Source organism: Homalodisca vitripennis, chromosome 3, assembly GCF_021130785.1.
Source record: "Homalodisca vitripennis isolate AUS2020 chromosome 3, UT_GWSS_2.1, whole genome shotgun sequence".
Lineage (NCBI taxonomy): Eukaryota > Metazoa > Arthropoda > Insecta > Hemiptera > Cicadellidae > Homalodisca > Homalodisca vitripennis.
Window position 1 is genome coordinate 104,595,225 of NC_060209.1, and position 19,752 is coordinate 104,614,976.

The 19,752-nt window shown below is 32.0% G+C and overlaps 1 protein-coding gene across 1 annotated transcript; it reads left to right on the forward strand.

The window, feature by feature from the left end:
• The first annotated feature begins 9,537 nt into the window (after positions 1-9,537).
• On the forward strand, positions 9,538-19,447 carry LOC124357268. Its single transcript, XM_046808841.1, has 5 exons — positions 9,538-9,735; positions 11,996-12,188; positions 13,423-13,563; positions 14,386-14,526; positions 16,655-19,447. The coding sequence occupies exons 1-5, from the start codon at positions 9,631-9,633 to the stop codon at positions 16,819-16,821; spliced, it is 747 nt and encodes a 248-aa protein (XP_046664797.1). The 5' UTR covers positions 9,538-9,630; the 3' UTR covers positions 16,822-19,447.
• The last annotated feature ends 305 nt before the right edge of the window (positions 19,448-19,752 follow it).

Here is a 19,752-nt window from a genome sequence, read left to right on the forward strand (position 1 = left end):
TTTAAGAAAATATTAAGTAAACAAATCTTGATAAGTGGTATAATGCAGGTAGTAAATACAAAGTTAATATCTAACTTTGACACTAGATTAAACCAGTGACGAAATTAAGACTCTTATGCGTTTTAAAAACTACTATTTAAACACTGCTAAGAAACCAACCTAAATTAACAGTGAAAACAGTAACAAAATAAAACAGTGAAATGAACACATGAAACAAACAAGACTTCACAACATAGAATTGCAATAGGAAGTAGGTGGGATTTCTCCCTAAATCGTAGTAGGCTTATGTGTCTCTCTCTCTCTCTCTCTCTCTCTCTCTCTCTCTCTCTCTCTCTCACTCTCTCTCTCTCTCTCTCTCTCTCTCTCATATCCTAGTACATAAGTGCTAGGTGAGGGGAGAGGTGTGTTGGATAGGCACAACAAGAGTGCCCGGAAGAGGATCAAGAGTAATCAAGAGGAAGGCTGAAGAGGAACTCAGGAAAGCGGGCTGGTGAATAAGTCTCCGACTTAAACCAGGGGTGGAGGAGGGACCGCTGGGCTTCGGCCAACCACCTCTCTCTCTCTCTCTCTCTCACAGAGGCATGTTATTCTCTTCAACAAATAAACAACGGTATAATGGTTCCAAAAGTTATGCATTTTCCTGTATCTAAGTACACTTTTTCAGATAAATATGAATTGTATAAATTAAAAAAAAAAATATGATAGAAAAGAAGGTAAGAAATCAAACAAGAAAAATAAATATTACAAATAAATACAATAGACCAACCATAGATGGCCCATGACATGACGTGTGTGAATACGTAGACGAAAATAAATTTATCTAAGATCAATTAGATTTTTTTGTTTAAAGTACCAATTAGTGTGCAGTTTAACTTCTTTCCATTTACAATCGATTAAGGTTTTCGTTTGAATTATCAGGAATCTTATTTATACCTTTGATGGTATAACGGTTTTTTAAATGATTTTGTTTATGAATAGTAATAGCGTGACTGGCTAAACGTTTTTCTATGTCGCTATGGACAATGTCAAATCGATGGCCAGTTACTCGTATACGTAAAGGATTCGACGTTTGGCCAACTTACTGTTTTTCACAGAAGTTACAATCAAATTGATAAATACGTTTTTTAGTGTCACAGTTGATAGTTACTTTGATAGGATATACATGATTGGTTACATTATTTTTGAAATGTTTACTTTTAAACTTGATCTTACAAGTTCTACAACTAGGTTTTTGGCAAGGTGTACAACCAAAGGGCGTTGATTCCTTATTTGCCTTTTTTATAGGATTATAACATCTGTTTAATGTTGGTTGGCTTTTAGAATACAACTCTTGGAGATTTTGAAAATAATTCATTAGTTACTTGTGAATTTTGAAGTAGGTTACATGCTGTCCTAATGATTAAGTTAATTTTGTAGAGGCCAGGAAAAGATTTGGTTAAGAATTTCGGATGATTTTGAGAAAAAAGTGTATTATTTTTGTTTGTTGGTTTATGAAAATTGTTCTTGATGAGTTTATCGGGATATCCTAATTTTATAAAACCACAAGTTAATTTGGTAACTGTGAAAGTAACGGCCGGAGCGGCAAAATACGAGTGTTGCGTTATTAACTTATTGGAATCGTCCTACAGAATAAAACAATATAAGGTTTGATGGGGAGGTAATGAGAAATAACGAAGTTTTAGAACATAAAAATGAAACAACTATTCACGCGCGGAGCAATATTTCTATGTTGCACAGCTACGTTGGGCGTCACGAGACCTTATGTGACCGTGATTCAACCTCGTGATGACGTCATCGGATGCGGCGCCATCTTTGCAAACGTAACTGAAAAATAATACTTAAATGAGCAGAATTTTGATCCAAATAAACAATGTTTTTCTTAATTATAAGCTTCAAATTAATGAGTTGTTATCGGGTTGAGACGAGTGCCTCCGCCTATCAGTGCTGCCCCGCGCTTATGTCAACGAAAGAAATCTCTCGAGATAGTACCTATCAGTAAAATATCAAATTCTAGAGGGGCTGAACAGAAATATAAATTGAATTGTAATGCAAAGGCAATTATGTACAGTGTAAAAACTTAATAAATCACGAAAAAGCCTAATATAAATATATAAATGGATATTAATAGAGAACACTTACCATTAGTGTGTTCCACAGAATATGCAGAACGTCAAACTCCAATGAAATATAGCGATGTCTCACTGGCTTCAAATGCAAAAACGTGGTCACCAAACCAAAATATGTCTCTATGTCTAAGCGTGTTCTTTCAAAAAAGGAACCTGCCCGAGCCGATATTTTAAAATAAATACATTTACAACCTACATTACATTAAAACATTTAAAACTTTTACGATTTTTTCTGTCACAACGAAACATTAAAGTCTCTCAGTTTAAAAACAATACGCGACCGCACGACGAACAAATACACCCATTATTAAAAATTGCATGTTCTATTAAAAAGGAAATAATCTCCTGTCGGTCAAAACGTAAACTCTTAACATGCCCGAGAAAACACTCCGGCACACACAATTCACTACGATTCGTCGAACTAGTGGATGGTTGATCCATGATTGTTACGCACTCACTCGATCCAACCTACAGTACACGATATCTTGTGAAGCTCTGACTTCTGCCCTGGAACGCGCAGATAACAGATACGCTATCAGTCTCAGCCGCAGATAATATTGACAGATATCCGGACACAGCACACCAACAGGACATTAAAACATTAAAAACTTAACTATTTATGAATATACCCCCTAAAACCATGTTATTTATCATTTGCACCCCCTACAACCATATGTATTTCTGTTCAGGAGGATTAGCAGAATACGTTGATAGTATCAAATTCGTGATTTCCCAGGCCGGCCTTTAACCTTATAATTGCCGTTAAATTAATAATAGATTTAATAAAATCGTCCTCATTACTGCAAAGACTTTTCGCATGAATAGACTCTTCGGAATACTTTTTCCACATAAGTGGGGAGACAACTGTTGTAATTCAAATACTGCATAGTATTTGTGTCTTTTACACGTATTTTAGTTTTAACCAAACCAGACAATATAAAAACATCTACGTCCAAGAAAGTAAGAATTTCATGAGACAATTATTTTCAATTAAATATGAGGTTTGTAAACGTATTTAATTCATGTAGAAATGTTTGAAGGAATTCTTCAGCATGATTGCACAGAAAAAATACATAATAAATAAAACGAAACCAAACTAAAGGAAGGTGGTTCTGTGATTTTAGGAATGTTTTTTTCCAATAATCCCATGAATAAATTGGCAAAAGAGGGAGCCATCCTGGTTCCCATGGCTGTGCCTTTGACTTGTAGATAAAATTTATTTTGAAATCTAAAACAGTTCATTGGTACAACCAAATGTATAAGTTTTAGTATGACATTATTGTAGAAGGTTTAGAGTCAGTGAGTCTGCTGTTGATAAAATGGTTTGCAGCATCTATACTATCATCATGTGGTATGTTTGTGTATTGTGATGTGACATCAACAGTAACTAGAATCGTGTTTTACGAAAAGGGTTGATTAATTTTTGATAGTTTTGAAATGAACTCATCAGTGTTCTTTACGTAGCATAGTACGTAGTTGTTTGACAAATAGGTGCAGCTAATCATCAATAAATGCAGATATTCTCTCAGTTGGGCAACCGTAGCTGGTTACAATTGGACGTCCTAGAGGTGGTCTAATATCTTTATGGATTTTTGGTAGAACACACGCACACACGCGCGCGCACACACACACACACACACACACACACACACACACACACACACACACGAACACACACACACGAACACACACACACACAACCACACACACGTATATATATATATATATATATATATATATATATATATATATAATTTCTTCGACGAGACAACAAGGCAAACTTAACTATGGGACTGAATATATCTTATGTCGTAAGTAGATTACAAGAGCCGCAAGTAGTCATTTTTTGACCAAAGTAGATTTCCGAGAGCTATATACATATGTAGTTTGTAACGGTGTAATACGCCAAACTCAACTGTGGAACCGTAAGGGATTTTGTACGGTGGGGGGTAGACACATTTTAACATAAGTACGCTATTCGGTTCCAGGTCTTTACATATTTTTTCGTCGGAACAACAAGGCAATCTCTACTATGGCACTGGAAGTATCTTAGACCGGAAGTAAATGGCAAGTATTGAAGTAAAAGCCCGAAGTAGGTCTCTGAGACGTATATATATGTATTTGTGATCGAGCCAATTAGGCAGACTCAGCTGTGTCGTTGGAAATACAGTTAATTCTAACCATACAATACAAAGCATGACTTAAGAGTCAGGTTGAACTACGATATTCTTAAGTATGAATACTGAAATAAAATATTCCTGATGTTTTCCATACTTACGTTTGGAAGATTTCATAGGACTGCATCATATTGCATAATAAGTGCTTTTACTAAGTATTATAAGGACTTCGATTTAGAAAATTGTGTTACTACTAATTGTCATTATGATATGTGCCATGCAACAGAGTAACGCATGTGTTCAAAATAACTTTGCAACGAGATTTTATATAATAGTGGAAACACATTAGTGAGTTAATATACGCGAGATCCTTTGGGATATCTTTTAATTATATGTTTATTTATTTCATTTTCAATGGTACCAACCCAAAGTACAATATGGTAAAAGAAGATCTATCAATATAAACATAATAATGAATTAGAATAGTAAACAGTTGATTTACTTTTGGGGCCAGCGTCTTCACCGTCGTCTCCATCAACGTCCGCTCCTCTCACACTGCCGCATAACATCTTTGCTGAAGTTGTCGCTGGGACATCTAAGCTCAATTCAATTGCAAAAACAACCATTACATCAACTCAGTCTTTTTAGCAGAAGCTCTACCTCTGATCCCCATAAAGATTTGACTGACAAAAATAAAATGAAAAATTCCAATTTAAAGAAACACATTTCAAAAACAGTATCATTTGTTCATCAAAATGATACTGTGATAATGATGCTCCTCATGTGCGAGGAGCTCAATCCAGACTTGTTAGTTGTGACCGTACACGGTTTTAACAACAGCAATGACGAAAACTTTAAAATTCCAAATTACCAATTGGAAAATGTTTACTGCCACAACTCCTTCAAAGGAGGAGGTGTGGCAATATTTCTGAAACATGAGCTCTCCTATACCCCTTTCACTCTTTTCAACCCTTCAGACAATGTCGTCGCAGATTTGATAGACGTTGCGATCTTGGTGGTCGACATAGCCATTTCAGACCACTATGGCCAACAGGCCATCATCAATAGTCACGAGGCACGAAGGGGTCCCATCACAGAGAAAACATTCAGAGATACAAGGTCCTCAAACATAGCATTGCTCAACCTTTAACTGGCAAAATAAAGTTGGAAATTTCTGAATTCTAGGGATCCTCTTGAGCTGCAACTCCAAAAATTCGAACAAAAATTTAATTTCCATCTAGACGTGAACTGTCTTCTAAGGACAACCAAACAAAAACCTAAGAAACGAAAATGCACATGGATTACCAAAGGCATCCTGGTTTCTAGAGATAAATAATATTTTTCTCGGAAATAAACAAGCACACAGTTAACGAAAAATTCAAAATATTTGTTCAAACTTACAAACAAATTTACAGTATAGAAAAATCATCAAAGCTTCGAAAGCCTATGATGTAAACAAAGCGTTGCTCACGTCGAAAAACGTCTCAAAAACCGCATGGGCCTTTATCAAAAATAAAAGTGTATTAACAGACAAACTGATTGATAAACTCATCAATGGTCCTTTAAGGGTAGCTGAGGAGTTGAATAAATTCTTTTCCTCGGTTGGAGCCGAACTAGGACATCGTCCTCCATGTAGCCTGTGAGACTCAGCTTGTTCACATATCAGTCCCGAGTCCAATAGCTTCATTGGCTCTGATCCCGGTATCAGAGGAGGAAATTGATAGAGTGATAAGAGACTTTCCATCAAAACGGTCTAATGACTCAAATCATGTGTCCACATGGCTCCTAAAGCAATGCGCTAAGCATTTATTGGGGCCGCTCGAACGCCTCAACAACCTCTCTTTTCACTCAGGTGCGTTTCCTTCCTCTCTCAAAATCGCTAAAGTCACTCCAATTTTTAAGAAGGGCGACTCTCTCTCAACTCAAAATTACCGCCCCATATCAATGTTGCCAGTCTTCAGCAAAATCTTTAACAAGCTCTTTCTTTCCCGTTGTGTGAATTTTCTGGACAAACACCATCTGCTGTATTTAAACCATTTCGAATTCCGAAGTGGCAAATCGACAGTAGACGCAGTCATGCGTCTAGTCGATGCGATAGTAGAGGGAATTGAAGTTCAAAGAGATACTTTGAGTATTTTCCTAGAATTATAAAAATACTGTGTCGACCATCAAATCCTTATATTACGGAGTATTACGGGATGCGAGGAGTTGTCGCTCAAGTGGCTCAAATCGTATCTCAGTGATCGAAAACTTGTAGGCATTTCAGGCGTCAAATCGGCTATGGTGTTCCTAAGGACTTAGCCCTTTGCTCTTCTTAAATGATGTTGGTTCATCGGTACAACAAGGGCGACTGGTTTACGTCTTTTGCTAAAATTATTTTGTATAGTTTAAGTAGTAAACATAAATAATAATAATACATTTATTATTTATTGCGAAAAACATGAAAACAATGTTATAGCAATCGTCCAGTTGTTTAGCTAAAATTTTGCATTATTCTAGCACCGAAGTCCCTCTCAAACATACAATTTTTGCGTTCACTCTCTCTCATTCATTCGAATTTATCCACCACTTTCTTGGTCAGTCAACCAATTAAGAGGTCTCCCAATTGTGTGCCATAAACTCGTCTATACTGTAGAACGCGTGTGAAGTCAATGTTGTTTTTAGACGAGTTTTGAATGCCTTCAGCATGAGGACACTTCGGCAAGTTGTTGACAATTCGAGCTTGCCTGAGAAGGCAAATGCTCGTGAGCTACCATCCTGTGTCTCCCATTTCGGTAGTCATCCCTGCCTCTAGTTGCTTAAGAGTGTAAATCACTACCTCTTATGTGTATTTGGATTTGAAAAAAAAGTTTCCAGAAAAAGGCAAGGTAATGCCAACAATTTTAGATTTTTGAAAGCTGGCCTGCACGACTCTCTCCATTGCAGTTTTGCAATTGTTCGAACTGCTTCTTTTTAAGGATGAAAGTTCTGGAAAAGTTTGCGCTTGTGCAACCTCTCCACAATGCCAATCCGTAAGAAAGGTGTGAGTAGATCAGTCCATAATATGCCGTCATCAGTACCTGAGTTTAACAGTCAGTATTCGGACAGTTTTCTCAAGACATAAATGCCTGAGGATAACTTTGAAGAAACATGGTTCACATCACGATCCCAAGTCAAACCTCGATCTACGTGTTTTCCAAGGACTTTCATTGAGTAGACTTCTGTGATTTCAGTTTCGTCTAACATGACTGTTGGACTACAATCTGAATCTATTTTTCACAAATTGAATGAATTTCGATGTCAAAGCATGTGTTTTGAGGTTGAGCTCATTGAAATTTTGAACTGCACTGTTGAGCTCAATTAAAGTAATTTTTTCAAGTTCTTCTTGTGATTTTCAGTTGAGACAGAGTCGTATCATCCTCAACACACAGACAACTTATTAGAATTCTATTAAATATGTTAAGATATGCTGCAAATGACATTGGATCACATTCATAGCACTGTAAAATTCATAGTTTCTGACAGTATATCTACTACCAAAAAGGTTCAAATACGGCTGAGAATGGATGCACTGTCAATCATTCCTGAAATGACTTTAATTATGCTTTAGGATTAAATCACATTTGTTGAAAGTGTTTTACATAAAATATGACATACATGAAGTATCAGCAAAGACAAGTACGACAATATTGACAATAATATTTGTCACAGATTTTGAATATTGTGAACACAAAACAGGTTTTTTAAAATATTTTTCTTCGAAATTACATATTATATTTTTTGTGATATCTGTTATTTCTGGAGCTCCAGCAAGCGTGCAGATGACATTATAATTAGCCCAATAAATTATAACAGAAAGGTATTTTGTTTAAGTAATTAAAGCAAGGATTTATTGTTTGGAGACATTTCATATAATCCATTGTTCACCAATATTATTTACTTTATTTATTGATACAAGTATGAATAAACTCTTAGCTGTCCTTCAGCATCTCGTAGCATACTGTTGTTGAAACCCCTTCCCAATCTTGGATGTTAGGGCACAAGAAATTATCGAACAGGTTAATAAAATTCTAGGCATGATTTTTTTTATGACAGTATAATGTATGGGTAAAGACTTAGTAATCAAACAAGCAAAGCGAATTCTAACTAAAATGCTAAGAAAGTGACACCAAGAAATGCATGCATGAAATGAAACTTTACATTAAAGTCAATTGAAAGTTCTTTTTCATAATATTGAACTTACATTTCACAAAATGTAATCGTAAATATGTGTCCTAAAATATAATGTTCATGTATATCAACGACCTATACACATCTATAGTGTTCTCATTGTGAAACACGGGATTTTGAATGTACAAGGTAAGACAAAAACAGATATGAACGATTGTGAGTATAATAATGTAATAAATCATCAATTTTACCTACAGATCCAAAAATCATATAAGTATTTATCTAAATATAATGAAAATTTCTGCACAGAAGGACACATAGTACATGAAATAGAAAAAGTATCATGGTATTTTTTGCATCCATTATGCATGGGTGTGTACATATAAAATTAAAAGTATGAAATATTGCATACTCATTAAGATAATTTACGAACGTTTGAAGGTCAAACTATCAAACTTATTGTGACTAATGCTATATGAATAGGAGGAAGTTCCATCTTTCGTTCAAAATGTAGAAATCTGTTTTTCCTTAAATAATAACAGGAGGATATTTTTACAAATTCCTAAGTTAAAACGACAGTATATTCATATTTAATGAAAATTCCAATTAAGGAACACTCAATATTCACCGTGGTGGTTATCTGGTCTTACAACAATCATGAAATTAAAGACCCAAAAAATGTCTTTTGAAAATCTAAGTAGACGCTCACAGACCCATGAAGGACAAAAATGTATAAACTTCAAAACACGAGTTACTTAAAGGACACGATGTGGATACTTCTATCATATACGAGTATTTTTAATCAACATGGGTAATAAATAACATGAAAAATGGATTGTACCGGGACTAAGACTAAAATCAAGATGGCCACATGTATAGCTAATTCTTGAGGGAAATATAGCAATACGAAATAGTGCAGAAGAATTGGTAGTCCTGGATTCAAAATGGCTGACCGGCACAATGACGTAATTTATGTAACTGCGTAATTAATAAAACCGATTTTAACAGAATTAATTATGCACTTATTATGTTCAAAATAAGAATAATATGTTATATTATAGGTACACTTTTTAATTGTATAATTCAGGCTATTAGAATAAAATATTTTGATTCTGGGTTGGAGAGTGTCCCCCTCCACTGCTTGAACAGCTACCGCCTCTGTAAACTCGTCCACTCTTCACTCAACTTCTCGTGCGGTCAGTTCAGTGCTCGTATACTCGTACATCAACACTTCCACAATGCAGAACGCAGCAGCTCCTCGCCCCGGGCCTCGCCGCTACAGATTCTTCGGTCTCGTTCCCCGCAGATTGCCTAATCTTCAAATTGACATCTACGGGAATGGGGTAAGTTCTTTTACGCGCATTTGACAAGGAAAAAGTGTTTTAGTGTGTCCGGCTACAGTGTTCTAGGCATTCTAATAAAAAACACACGTAATAATAATTGGTTTTTACTATCATTGGATTTGTAAAAAAAAATACTGTCAATTTTAATAACATTAAATTTGTATTTAGGTCTCGTGTGTGGTGACTTTGGTACACCACTTCAGAATTATGAAACGGTATTAAACATTTTACAAGTTTCAAAATATAATGTTTAATAATTTCTTAATATTAATTTTTGACACCTATGCATCGATATTAAGAATAGAAACTAAAAACCTAATGTGTAATTTCGATTTAGGGAAATATACATACGCGAGTTTAATTGGTTTTAGTTTATAGTTTTTAGTAATTTAAAGATAATTGGGTAACATTTTCCCCTTTAGGATTTCGTTTTCCAATAGGTAAATTGTAAATTAGCCATTTTGCTACGTTCTATGACCATTTTCTATTTGTATTTCCCCTTAAAAAGTTGTATATTTATACATATAAAAGAGTTAGAACTATCTACATTTAAACTTAAATATCTGTAAATTTAAAAAATCTTTACGCAAATTTAAAAATCGCCCTATAAATACGTTTTTAACAGTATTTATCTTCTTTTTATTTAGTTTTTATTATTACCACATAAATTCTTTGTTTATTAGTCAATTAATTTGATTAGCCTGCTATAAAAATAGCTATTTTCTTTTAGTATTTTAGCCATTTTCTATTTGTATTTCCCTTTAAAAAGTTGTATATTATAACATATAAAAGAGTTAGAACTATCTACATTTAAACTTAAATATCTGTAAATTTAAAAAATCTTTACGCAAATTTGAAAATCTCCCTATGGATACGTTTTAAGCAGTATTATTTATCTTATTTTTATTTAGTTTTTATTATTACCACATAAATTCTTTGTTTATTAGTCAATTAATTTGATTAGCCTGCTATAACTATAGCTATTTTCTTTTAGTATAGCCATTTTCTATTTGTATTATCCATTTTCTATGTATTTCCCTTTAAAAAGTTGTATATTATACATATAAAAGAGTTAGAACTATCTACATTTAAACTTAAATATCTGTAAATTTAAAAAATCTTTACGCAAATTTGAAAATCTCCCTATGGATACGTTTTAAGCAGTATTATTTATCTTATTTTTATTTAGTTTATATTATTACCACACACATTTTCGTGTTTATTAGTCAACTAAGTTCATTAGTCTGCAATAAAAATAGCTATTTTCTTTTAGATTTGTCAATTGCGTTTTAGGTTTATGTTGTTCATGGACGAACAAAACAAACTTATTCAGATGATTGCTAGGCCAATACAATACTATTATTAACTTCTTAATGATTTGAAAAAACGAGTTGAAATTTCGAATATAATAAAATAAAAACTTTTATATTCATATTTGGGGTTAGTTCGGCTATATGCCGCTCCTGGGCATTTAAAGAGATGTCCAAATGTAAGTAACACGCGGTTTTTATCGTAACCAATGTAAACGATTATGGGAACATGTACAGTATACACTTTTCGTACATCAGTATAGTAACTTAACTGCTTATTATACTGTTTTTTATTCATAATTGCGAAGTTGCACTCAATTCCCTCACATCTTTCTTGGAAGAAAAATTACCAATAATTTTATACGGTGAACGGCAAAGTACTTTTTATCAACATGCCTTTCGTAGTATCAATCACTAGCTGAGCTAGGAGCTGGAAAAGTTTGATTGCTGTCTGTCAGTCCTCATAATATTTCGAAAACAAACTGACCCACACACACGAAACTTTGCATGAAACTTTATTTTTTATGGGCACAGCTGAGTTCGTTAGCAAATGTATCTACATTGGTCTTATGAGTAACCATAGTGGCAACAAAAAATAGCAGAATGAATTAATTTGCAAAGAAGCTGATTATAATCATATTTAACATGTGACATAATAACGTAACATTGTAAGGCGTATCTCTAATGCAAATATTTCTAATGAAAGAGTTATAGACAAGAAATCTTGCATGATGCTTCATTTCTATGTAGGTAACGCTGAATTGGATGATGGTACATGTTACTCCATGGGATTTTGGTGTATGTCACTTCATGGCCTGTTGAGAACCTTATTAGCATGTATGTTGCTTGTATAAGGGACGGTTATATAAAAAGACATTAGGAACACCGCAGTTAAAAAAATTCAAATAATATACGAAAGGAAATTTTTAAACCATTATCTTCTGTCGCAGGCTAGGAATGCTCCTACGGATACCTATGTCTCTTATTCAAGGAGTGCTGCTTCGAGGCTGAAAAAGAGTTTGTTAAGAAGCTATATCAAATTTGGCTATGCATTCCTTTACGGCCTGCTCATGTCAATGGTCGCTTTCTTTCTGGCCACCGCAATTTGTAACTACATCAACTACACAAAATGCTACACACACCGTAAGTATGTCTGGTGTTTTAATATTGTAGTCTACTAGTTTCTGAGAAGTCTGATCTGAATATAAAGATGAATTAACTATACATAAAATATGATTTATTCTAATTATAAAAACCACGATAAATATCGTACCGTTCCAAAGTGATCGAAAATACAAAAATTCTTTAAACTTTAAAGACTGAGACTTTTATTTTTACAAAACTGAAAAAAACGGATTGTTATGGTTTCAACGTTAGGTTATGTTTATGACTTTTTTTCGTCATAACCTCCTAATTGATCTACAGTACAACTTATAATAAGTTATTAATGTAAATTCAACTTTCTTTTAGTGGAAGATGGAATGATTATTATATGCACTTTATTAACATTTCTGATACAAAACCGGTTCAATCACTGCTATCTATCTGTAGATACGAGTATATCTATGACATTCTATTTCAGTACTTCGATACAAATTGTTGCATACTTACCGCAGCTTGTTACAAAAATAGGATACTTTTCAGAATGGGAATCTGTTTTATTCTACAGTCATCCAAAAACGTTAAGAAATAAAGTTATGCGAACAAAAAAATGGATAACGAATAACTAGTTAATGGGTGACGATAATGTCGCCTAAATTATTGTTAAAAACAAATGAAGTCAGTCACAAAACAATTTTCACTCTTCTTTTTTGACACCTGAAGAAGATGACAGATTTCCATCCTAGAAATGAAGTGCTCTATTTTGTAAAATTAATTATAGCAGATGTCTGGAAAAATTGCAATCCGTTCAAACCATTCATAGTTTATTGTAAACTTGTGAATGTGTTCAACACAGATCTTTGAGAAGTTAAAAAATGTTATTGAAAACTCCATTAATGTCACTTTTTAACAATTTGTGGATATATGTATTAGTAGCCTTCAGTCATCGGAGTGGATTTAAACAATGTTCAACCAATAGAAACTTTTACTTATCAATTACATAGGCGTCGCAGAGTGGGAAGGGATTTGCTGTAAATGACGAAATTAGAATCACTCAATTAAATACATAGTTTGAAACCCGTTATATTCGCATGTGAGTATTTTATTTGTCAGTAACGTCTTCCAATGTGCGGTTTATAATTATAATATTAAAAACTAGCATTCAACTATGATTATACAAGTCTGTATAGTTATACCTCCCTGAGATAATATTCTGAGTACGTCCTAGACCATAATTAATTATGTATAAGTTAAGGTATTTTTCCTTCGCCAACAGAAACCTTAAGGATGCCTTTGGCCTGCCAGCCTTCACACATGGACTTCAAAGAGACCGAGGTCAACGTTACGATCACTATGGACACTTCCTGCAAGCCTGAACGTTCCTACCAAGAGCCGATACCTATTGACTGCGAATTAGGTTAGTACATGCATGCATTAGAGCTTTTTGTAATTGTTCATAAATTTATTTGAAAATTCTCTACTTTCTTCTGAATTTCATATCACCACAATCAGAACAATACAGTTAACTATTGTGTAGGTTATGAATCATGTGTAACTACATACAACACTAGAACATTATCCAGCCAGAATGGACGTTACCATAAATAACATTAATGTGTTTATGTGTGGTGGGTATTGTTTATAGTTTTATGCTTAGTTTTCAGTTTTTTTCAGGAATTTGTTTAACAATTGTAAATACCTATTGATTTAGTTAGGCAAACACCAAGCACATTGTATTACAATGAAAAATATTTAAGAAGTTCTTTTTTTACTCAAGGAAGACAGGAATTGGTTTCTAGCCATTCATCTCCAAGGGAAGTACATCCTCCCTTTGGTGCGAAACTGTAAACGGTAAACAGAAAGAGAATCCTCAAAATGTCGCATATTGCGGTAGCACTTGTTTGAGTTTAACGGATTAAAATATAATCCATACTGTATGAGTTATTATGGAAATATAATAAAATTATACTCTGCTAAAATTTTAATACTTGTATTTTTATGATACTTTGAAACAAATAACCATGGGTTTGAATAACATTATAAATAACTATGAGCTAATGTACTTTACAAATGTAACATTGTACCCTAAAACTGTTCTGTTTCACAAATAATACAGATATTTATCGGACGAATTTCCTTCGTTTTCTTATTAAAACTAAATTTAACACATATTAAAAAATGACCAAATATAATATTAGTAGGCAATCCATTCTGAGGCTCATGCTCTTTTTCATGTTAGGAACCAAACTGAACCAATCAGTGAAGGAACCAGGCCAAGTCTCTTGTTACATCCAGATTGCTGAATTCAAGAGGTGGAAGGAGGTGGTGGTGCGAGGTGCAGATTGTGACGTGGAACAATCTATGACTCGAGTCGTCGTGGGTAAGGATTTTTATAAACTTTTTACACCCTTGTTGTACCTTTTACATCATTCAAGTTGAAATATCACATATCATTTAGCTTTGATGCTTGATAATTAATGACTAAATGAATCAAGAACCTCAAATATTTCATCTTACTGGAAAAGAATCATTTTAGTTGTTGACGTTCCGTAAAAGTTTGTTTGTGAAGATGTTTTTCAGGAAATCTACTATGTTTTGATATTGTCTTTACAAAAAAAAAAAAAAAAAAAAAAACTGATTCACAACTGAATCAGGTTTTATTTTTGTAAGTTTAAATTCCAGAATATTTGTTTCTAATTAAATTTTCCTGAAGATAAAATAATAAAACTGGTTTATTTATCCACGTATATTATATAACCCATATATTATCCATATACGAGTATATAACTGGTGATTTTGTGCAACCTTTATACAAGGTTTAACCTGCACTACATCTTTGGTTTATGATTTCAGGAAACAAAAGTTTTTAGTTAAATGTAATAAATTCAATAGAACATAGTTTTTTAACTCTAAAATAATTTGTACAAAATAAAATACCATGACTTTATTCAGTTACATTTCATGTACATATTTGAAAAATCCTTTTTTAAGCTAATTTTCTGGTTAAAAATGCTTCAAAATATTATTTGAAATGCATGCAATTTCTCATAGAATGAGCATCCATTTTTCTTGCCTTCGGGAGATAAATTACTGCGAAGAAAATTTCAAAAGTATAAAACATAGCTCAAACATGTATTGCACCATTTTAATGTATTTTTACGTATGTAATATGTATAAATATATTTTATAATGTTAAAAATGATTGTATTCAGCGACAGTCCAAAATGTTTTTGTGATATTTCACACAGTTTTATTTTATTGTAATTATGATTCAATTTATCCTGTAGTATATATTGAAAAGTAATTTATTGTTGACGCAAAAATGTAATTTCCAGATAAAATAACTAGTAAAATAGCTTTTGTTAATTGGTATGCCAAAATATACCAATTGTGTTCAATAGTTATTCTTGGATAATTATTATTTCAAACACATTTTACCTCTGTTATTAAAAATACACATCTGTTCTTTACAAAACTGCTGATTAGGTTTGGTTTCGAAAGTTTTTGATTGGTAATTAAATTTATAACATACATTAAATATATTTATTCTAAATTTCTAATAACTATTAATATCTATCAAATGGTTTGTTCTGTTCTCAGTAGTATATATCTGTATATATTTGTCGGTTTTGCTAAATGGGACTTAAAATGTATTATTACATAAAAATAAAATAAGAAATTGTTAAAAAAACCGGTATATTATTTTGCAAAGCTTAAGTTAAATAGAACCGTTGGTCATACCAGCCGGTTAGCGCCGGTTTAAACATCTCGACCAAACATAAACTATAAACTTTTGAAATGCACTTTCTTTAGAATCAAACCAATGCTTAAGAATGACATACTAAATATTAGCCATGGTGAAATGTGTATAATAATTCCAACCGCTAAATAAATTGTAAATGCCGTCTAAAGTATTTTAGCACAATTTACATCAGACGCATATTTAGAAAGTAAAAAAATTAAACATACAAAATCGAAAATTTAAACAATTTTTGTGCTTGTTTTTCGTATTAAAATGTATTCCTCTACTTACAAATTAAACATCCTAGTCACGTAAAACGTTAATGTGAAAAACTTGCAAAAACTTCAAGTCTTTATATACACTTGAAAGTAGCAAAATCCTTGAGAATGTCCAAACCCACGCACAGAGGCACGCTTGTGGTCTATGATAGGCGTTAATATTTATTACTGAAAACACACATTTAGGCCCAACAACAATACTACAATAATTCAACAAAAATTACACACAAATTTCCATGGACTCAAAAACAGGTTGTATTCGCCTTTTCTATACATGAATTAAATATTCATTTATCAATAGTTTACAAGTAAAAAAAGAATTTACAAGTAATGTAATGACCTCCGTAACATCTTAAAATGTAAAAGATTCCAAATATATTTTCTGTTGTAGTCCAAGCTCAGTGAGCAGATATTTCTAGAACTAAAGTCATGCTGAGAGACACCCTGTCTAGATAATATGTGACATAATCACTCTACTGTGTCCTCAGATGTCACAAGAATGTACTACTACCAATGTGCCGATACCGGGAAGTACGAAAATGAGGAGCATATCCACATCGACCACGTCTTCGTCACCGACAAAGCTGCCATCATAGAAACCTCTCCTAAAGCTAAGAAATTAATCTCCTACCAGATGTTGACTTTCCCGTGGTAAGAGATGTGGTCAGGTTGATTTTAATATTTTGGTAATTTGATAAGTTTATGTTAAGTTCACTCTATTCCAATACAAAGTGTAGTGAGAAAAAGATATTATTTTTTCCAAAAAGTATTTGTGCAGTTAACTTTGGAGGCATTCTTATAAAAGTAAGTGGGTTTTTCTAATATAAATTTGATCTATGTGATTTTTGTACTGGGTACTGCTGTACTAAGTAATCAATAATATTAGTGCACATTATCTGCACAGGATAGAAGAATAACTTAGGATAGTGGAATACATATATCAGAAGTAAAATTTGTTTTAAAAATATTGTAATTTTTTTACGGTCGATTCTCTGAGGTTAAAATAATATTGTGAAGAAAAACACACTACTGATAAGAATCCGAGATTACAAATTAATTTTTAGTAAACTATATTTTATAAACTAAAATTTATACTAAATTTTAAAAATAATATAAGCATTTAATTTCAAATATCCAAAAATGTAATTTATGAATTCTTGTCCAGACAGTCAGAATTATGTTTTTATGCACTTTTTCTCACTACCAGATCATTGCAGTAACTTGCAATTCTTTATAAGACTTTCATAATCGATTTAAAATTTTGCTCTGAATTTCCTGATGAAACAAAATTATTATTACATTATCATATTATCATTACATATCATACATTATCACGTCCTATTTGACATACCGAATTTCTATTTAAAAATTTCGCTCTAAAATGAAAATGCCGAATACACTTCAGAATTATGCAATAAAGTGTCATTTTGAAATTTCCATCCACATTGGGATTTTATAGACCATTTATATATTAAGATGTCACTTAAATAAGTGAAATTGGCCTTTGGAATACAATAATTTAAAAATACTGCATCAAACTTGTTTTTTTTATTAGCAGCATATTTATTATCATTAGTCAGAACCTCTTACAGAATTCATAATATGAATATTGAGGCATTTTCATTTGGTGTCAAACAGAAATGTTTTAATTGGAATAGAGTTAGATTTATAAGAGCATTTAACGTTAAGTTTATTTACACACTTAATTTTAATTACTAACAATGTTTTAATATTTGTTTTACTTCGATATTATACAGGTGTCCCGAAAGTCTCTACACAAAGATATACCAATTTATTGCTCTAGTCAAGACAAAAACATTTCAACATATGAACATGGGGTTCCAATACTTAGTTTTCTATATGTATGTCTGAATTTGTTTTATATAAACAAAAACCATCTTGAAAACTAAAATAATTAAATTACACGAAATTATAGCCAACAATACAAAAGTGAATAAACAGCAGCTCCAGAATAACTTATGCTTATTGTGCTTAGATCCGAGGTTTTTTTTTATTTAAAGTTATAATGTTCATTAAGATCTTTTGCCAAGTAAATTTTGTTTTATCTTAAAGAATAAAAAAATAAATAGACATATTGTAAAAATCATATTAAGAACAATAAATCTTTATAATAGCAAAGAAAAACTAAACAAAACTTTTTAATAATTAAGAGTAACAAACTTATTTATTTACATTATTGCTTCCTTTATTTAAAACCACCGTTAAAGGAACCAAACAAAAGTTACTTTGACTATATTGACATCTGAGTATCAAGAGTATTAAACAACTAGCCCAATCTTACTGTAGTTTTGAGAATGTTTTTATAATTGGAAACTCCATAGGTAAGCTGTTTTATTGGGAAAGACAGGTGTTAAAAATAAAATATATAAACATAACCGCTAAAATAAATTCAATGAATATCAGGTATTTGACGCTAAATTAACCTTAGAAAATTCTGAAGTTTGTGTTTTAAATTCTTTTCCTTAAAAAACACAAAGATTTTCAAAAGTCATACTAAAGGTATTCTAAAGGTTCTGATTATTCAGTTTTTATATGTTGGCTGAAAACCTCAATGTGGGCCATGTTTATTTATTTCATTATCATGTTGTTTTATTTAGAAAATCAGCTCTAAATCAGTTATTTATGATTCGATTTAAATTATTTTGGTATCATTAGATTTCTGATAAAATTTTCAAAACAAATATCTTAGTTGTATTTCTTGAAAATAACTTATTTTTAAAATGTTTAAAGTTAAAAATGTTTTGATGGTTATCATTGTGAAAATATTAGAGATAACAAATTTTTTCAGTAATTGACCTTTGAGCTAAATTTGTTATAACTTAATATGTTGTTTTTAAGATAATAGTTGTTTTAATAAAGATCCTAAACATATAGACATATGGGAAACTAAGCATTCGAGACCCATATGTACATATGGTGAAATGTCTATGATTTGACCTGAGCAATAACGTGGAACAGTATACCCTTTTTGAAGAGAGTTACGGTACACTCTGTATAATAATCATTTTACCTAAGTTACTATTTATATGTTGTGTTACTGTGTTATACTTATTTAGTGGACCCAAAAAAATAATAAAACAGCGATAAAATAAACACATTTTATAGTAGTAACTATTACCATTACTAACATTATTTTATATTTTGTTTAATTTTTATGTTATTTAATAATTGCTTTTCCTATTTCCTTAATAATATGTTTTACTATGTTGTTATACTTATTTAGTGGACCCAAAAAAAATATAAAACGCTGATAAAATGTTCTTCATGTGTGTGTAACTTTTATTTGATCCTCTACTCATGTAACTTTATTATAACATCATATACTACTCAACTGTTAGGTTTTGTGCTTATTTCTAAAATTTCTGCTTAATTTCCAGAAAATAAAGTTAGATCAATGAAGAGGAAACATACTCTGATCTTCAAGTATTCATAAAAAATCGCTATTAATTAGTAACTGCACTTGAGTATTTATGAGAATAAATAATTTTTATTTTGCCTACAATATTTTTAAAACCGATGAAAATTCAGACCCGCTATATTTATATTTTCAAAATTTAACTTGTAT

Coding starts and splice junctions, on each gene's coding strand:
- LOC124357268 (XM_046808841.1), top strand. CDS start 9,631: ATGCAGAACGCAGCAGCTCCTCGCCCCGGGCCTCGCCGCTACAGATTC. Junction 9,736..11,995: donor TTGACATCTACGGGAATGGG/GTAAGTTCTTTT, acceptor CTTCTGTCGCAG/GCTAGGAATGCTCCTACGGA. Junction 12,189..13,422: donor CACAAAATGCTACACACACC/GTAAGTATGTCT, acceptor CTTCGCCAACAG/AAACCTTAAGGATGCCTTTG.